Raw genomic sequence first — 4,242 nt, 5'->3', positions numbered from 1 at the left:
TCATGGCAAAGCTTATACTGTTTATAGTACTGCTTGTATTGTACCTTATCACAATCAGTTGAGGATTATTTTTTGTGATTTATTTCAAAGAGTGCCATTGGTCATGTTGCTTCAAGTGTATTATCACATGCCTCGACGTTAGTGCAAATAAGTGCATTGATTTGAATAGGAACATCCAGAGAGTTACTGCTTTCCTGTACCTAACTTGCATGTTGATGTTATATTTTGGTCAGGAAGTTTCTTTGAAAGTTTCCTGAACTTATATCCAAATTTTTAGTCATTTGAGTTTGCTAACATGATGTACAAAGAAAGCTAGCTTAGGTGAGCCTCACAGCTATTATTGTTTCTTGTTAGCTACTATAGACTATAGTCTATAGAAGCTATTGGGATGGGTATCCGTCCGGCGTCCGTCGTCAGTCTGTATGTATGTATGTATGTCCGTTTGTGAGGCGTCCGTCCACTCAAATATCTTGAGAACCGCAGTACTTACTGATTTGATATTTGTTGTGTAGATGAAAAATATGATTTTGAGAAACCATTTTTTTTAATTTTTTGATATTGTTGAAAATAGGCAAATTAATGCCAAAAAAGCGTTTTTGGTAAAAAATCTTCTTCTTCATAACCGCTGGTCAGATAGCTTTGTTATTTGGTATACAGGTCCCTAGGGACAACCCAACTTAGATTTGTTCAAATTGTGATGAAATATGCAAATCTGTATTTGTAAGGAATTTTTTTGTCATTTTTGATCAAAATTTGACTTACATTGTATGTAATTCTTTTACCGTATAAACCCTTTGCAGTCCAGAGCGCCTCAAACGCCCTATGGGGGTGCGGCCAAAGCGCCCGAAAGCGCCCGAACATTCCACACTTCCGGGTTGATTTGAAAATGCGGGAAACGTAACGGTTTTCCGTGAGATACGTATCATCAGTTTCTGGTGACGTACTAAGCAAATGTGAGGCTATATTTTCCCGCTCATAAATATTCAGGTTGCCATTAAAAGATTTTGAATAAAATCGATCTGCGTTTCCTGGGACGCGTCGCCAAGTTGAATTTTAAATTCTTGTTTACGTCTTTCCGTGGCGTTTACCGTCTATGAAAAATCATGGATCCTGGTCGGGCAAATGCCGAAGTCATGAGAATTTTCATGGAAGACGACGATGAGGAGGAATTTTTAGGCTTCCCAGACGTAGAAACGGCGAGTGACATCGACGTAGGAGAAATTGATGCGGCACTACGGCAAGTACTGGAGTTTGAGGACGGCGAGCTACAACCGGAAGCGCCTGATAACTTGCGTGAGATTCCTTGGTCGGCCGATCTTGAAAATTTCGATCTTCCGAATTTTGTGGTCGCTGAATCTGGTCCAAATCATCGTTTAGGTGTCGGAGCTCAGCCGTTAGATTATTTTTTTCTGTTAATTCCGCCTTCTTTTCTTCAACTGGTTGTCGATGAGACCAACCGCTACGCAACTCAGAGTCAACGCATCAATGGCGCCGACCCGTACTGGTATGAGACGAAGGTAGATGAAATGCGGGCTTTCATCGCCGTGAATATTTTGATGGGAATCCACACCCTCCCAGACGTAAACGACTACTGGTCAACTGATGACAGATTGCAAGTACCGGGGATCGCAAAAGTACTGCCGAAGAACCGGTACAAGAAGCTGTCGCAGTATTTTCACATCAATAACAACGAACTCGATCTGCCCGCCGGTGACCCCAACCGTGATCGCATGTTCAAGGTTCGACCTCTCCTTGACCTGGTTCATTTTTCTTTTGCTGCCAGCTATGTGCCATTTCGCGAGCTGTCGATCGATGAGGCTATGGTCAAATTCAAAGGCCATAGCTACATGATCCAGTATATGCCAGCCAAGCCAGTCAAATGGGGTTTCAAGGTGTGGATGCTTGCTTGTCCCCGTACCGGATACTGCCTGAGTCTGGACCCCTACACCGGAAAGAAAGGCGGACAGGTAGCACAGAAGGGCCTTGGATACTCAGTCGTCTGGAATCTTTCAAGGATGTACCACAACATGGGGCATATTTTATTTTACGATAATTTTTTTTAGTTCAGTTAGTCTCGCCCTAGATCTCCAGAAACAAGGTACCCTGTGCTGCAGTACTGTCCGCACAAACAGACTCGGGTTTCCAGAAGACCTCCGGAATGTGAAGTTGCGGGACAACGCAAGCGAAGCCCGGCAGTTTGGCAGACTGGTGGCAACATCATGGCAAGACAAGCGCACAGTCAACATCTTGTCAACATCATCGCAGCCAGAAATAACAACAATCAGACGGAGAGTGGTGATGTATCATGTCCGAAGAGTGTGATAGACTACAACAAGTTCATGGGCGGAGTTGACCTTTCTGATCAACTCGCCACTTACTATCCACTCGGAGGCAAGCATTACAAATACTGGAAATATTTGTTCTGGTTTATCATCAACAGAGCAATTTGTAATGCTTGGATCATGTACAAGATCGCCAACACACCACCTCCAAGGCATCGATATCGCCAAAAAGACTTCCGTCTTGATCTGTCAACTCAACTGGTGGCTGGTTTCACTGCTAGGAAAAGACCAGGCCCTCCAGCAGCACCAGTCCTACTTCCATCTTCGCTGGCTGCGGAAAACCTGCCTTGCCATGAGTGCGTGAGAATCGACACTGCCAGAGGAAAGAAGACCTGTGTCCTCTGTTCCAAACTTGGAAAGAAGACAGCCTCTGGCAGGGGTGTGCAAACATCATGGATGTCTGTAAGTGCAAGACAGCACTGTGTAAATTTGACTGTTTTGTCAAATTTCACGCCATCCAAATGTGAGGTCAACATCTCTCACACATGCCAAACGGCCCTTTTCAGGGCCACTAAACCCTCAAAAAAGAGAACTACCGTACACACATATATTTATTTTGAAATAAAGACATAGTCACACATTAATAAATCCTTTCATTTTGTTATAAATATTGAAAATTTTGTTTTCAATATTACTTTTACTTTATTATAAATTCAAAATTTTGATGCAAATATTTCTTCGTTCTGCCATGAAATTCTGCAAAGGTTGGTAGATATGCAATGATACCAACCGCAAATTCCGGGCTCTGTATGATGCTATAAAAATTGCAAAATGAAAAAAAAATTGTTCTTCAAAATAACATCTTGTAAAAAAAGAACACACAAACTATATGAATGTTTTATTTATATTTATTTCATCCGGGGACATCTCATCTGAAAAGGAAAGTGTAAAATTGTGCAATCAATCAGCTGCCAACTTCGATCGATGAGAAAAAGTGTCAAGAAAAGGTCGTGGATTCTCCATCAGCAATATATCATTAGAAAGGAAATTTCGTAAGCTTCAAAATAAGTTCTGGTTGCTGTAGTCAGTTTTGAGCTGGTTTTCACAATTTTGGAAAAAGAAAACACTGTTAATTATTACATAATACTTTAGTTCTTGAGTGGAGAGTTCTGGTCTCCACTGTACATTGTTATGCAAATGAGCTGGGCTGCAAAGGGTTAAACCCTATCAATTCACCCAGAAAAAAATAATTAATATTATTTTAAATAATTGAATTAATTAGGAAATCATCAAAGCCAAAATAATTTTAGTGTGGAATTATCAGAAAGTTCAACTTTTTTTTGACAGTTCATAGTGAATTGAGGATTAAAACATGTAAAGGCAACTTTCCTGAATCCCAACTTTGATATATTCTGAACCACCATTATGTTATCTAAAGAAATTGCGCATAATAGTTTGTCATGATAGGGTGGTCAAATAAATAGAGATACAGAAAGTTCTAATTTCCATTTATGGTTGACTTGGTAAGGATAAAATAAGATTACTTTTTGAGGAAAAAAATAGAGTGGTCAATTAAAAGAGTGGTCAAAGTGATAGGGTTTTTATGGTAAAGCTGGGCTGTAAGATTCCTCATGTGCTATTTATAGCAATTATGCAATCTGTGTAAACAGTGCAATGAAAGTGTAACATGATTCCATATAATGCTTTTGATGACCTTGAACTTGTTAAGTTTCAAAAATTTGTCTCTTCAGTGTGCTTTCTCTGAGTACGTACAGTCTCAACTTATTCAACAGAACTTACAATGTTATTTGGTATACAGGTCCCTAGGGATAACCCAACTTAGATTTGTTAAAATTGTGATGAAATATGCAAATCTGTATTTTTACGGAATTTTTTTTTTCCATTTTTGTCAGGCCATCCTGAAATGAGCTATCAAAGATATCCACCTTCTTCATCAATA

At 39.9% G+C, this 4,242-nt stretch overlaps 1 protein-coding gene across 1 annotated transcript; it reads left to right on the top strand.

Annotated features, from left to right (window-relative positions):
• The first annotated feature begins 1,103 nt into the window (after positions 1-1,103).
• LOC139128031 (piggyBac transposable element-derived protein 4-like) lies at positions 1,104-3,322 on the top strand. The gene is made up of 3 exons (XM_070693901.1): positions 1,104-1,967; positions 2,133-2,744; positions 3,251-3,322. The coding sequence occupies exons 1-3, from the start codon at positions 1,104-1,106 to the stop codon at positions 3,320-3,322; spliced, it is 1,548 nt and encodes a 515-aa protein (XP_070550002.1).
• Positions 3,323-4,242: the final 920 nt, after the last annotated feature.

The sequence above is a fragment of the Ptychodera flava genome, chromosome 3 (genome assembly GCF_041260155.1).
Source record: "Ptychodera flava strain L36383 chromosome 3, AS_Pfla_20210202, whole genome shotgun sequence".
NCBI lineage: Eukaryota > Metazoa > Hemichordata > Enteropneusta > Ptychoderidae > Ptychodera > Ptychodera flava.
Note: the sequence above shows the minus strand (reverse complement) of the source record. Positions and strands in the feature narration are given on the sequence as shown.

Excerpts from the sequence above, each read along its gene's own strand:
- LOC139128031 (XM_070693901.1), top strand. The coding sequence starts at position 1,104 with ATGGATCCTGGTCGGGCAAATGCCGAAGTCATGAGAATTTTCATGGAA. Across the intron at positions 1,968-2,132 it reads CCGGAAAGAAAGGCGGACAG|ACTCGGGTTTCCAGAAGACC; the intron begins GTAGCACAGAAG and ends CCGCACAAACAG. Across the intron at positions 2,745-3,250 it reads TGCAAACATCATGGATGTCT|CTGCCAACTTCGATCGATGA; the intron begins GTAAGTGCAAGA and ends GCAATCAATCAG.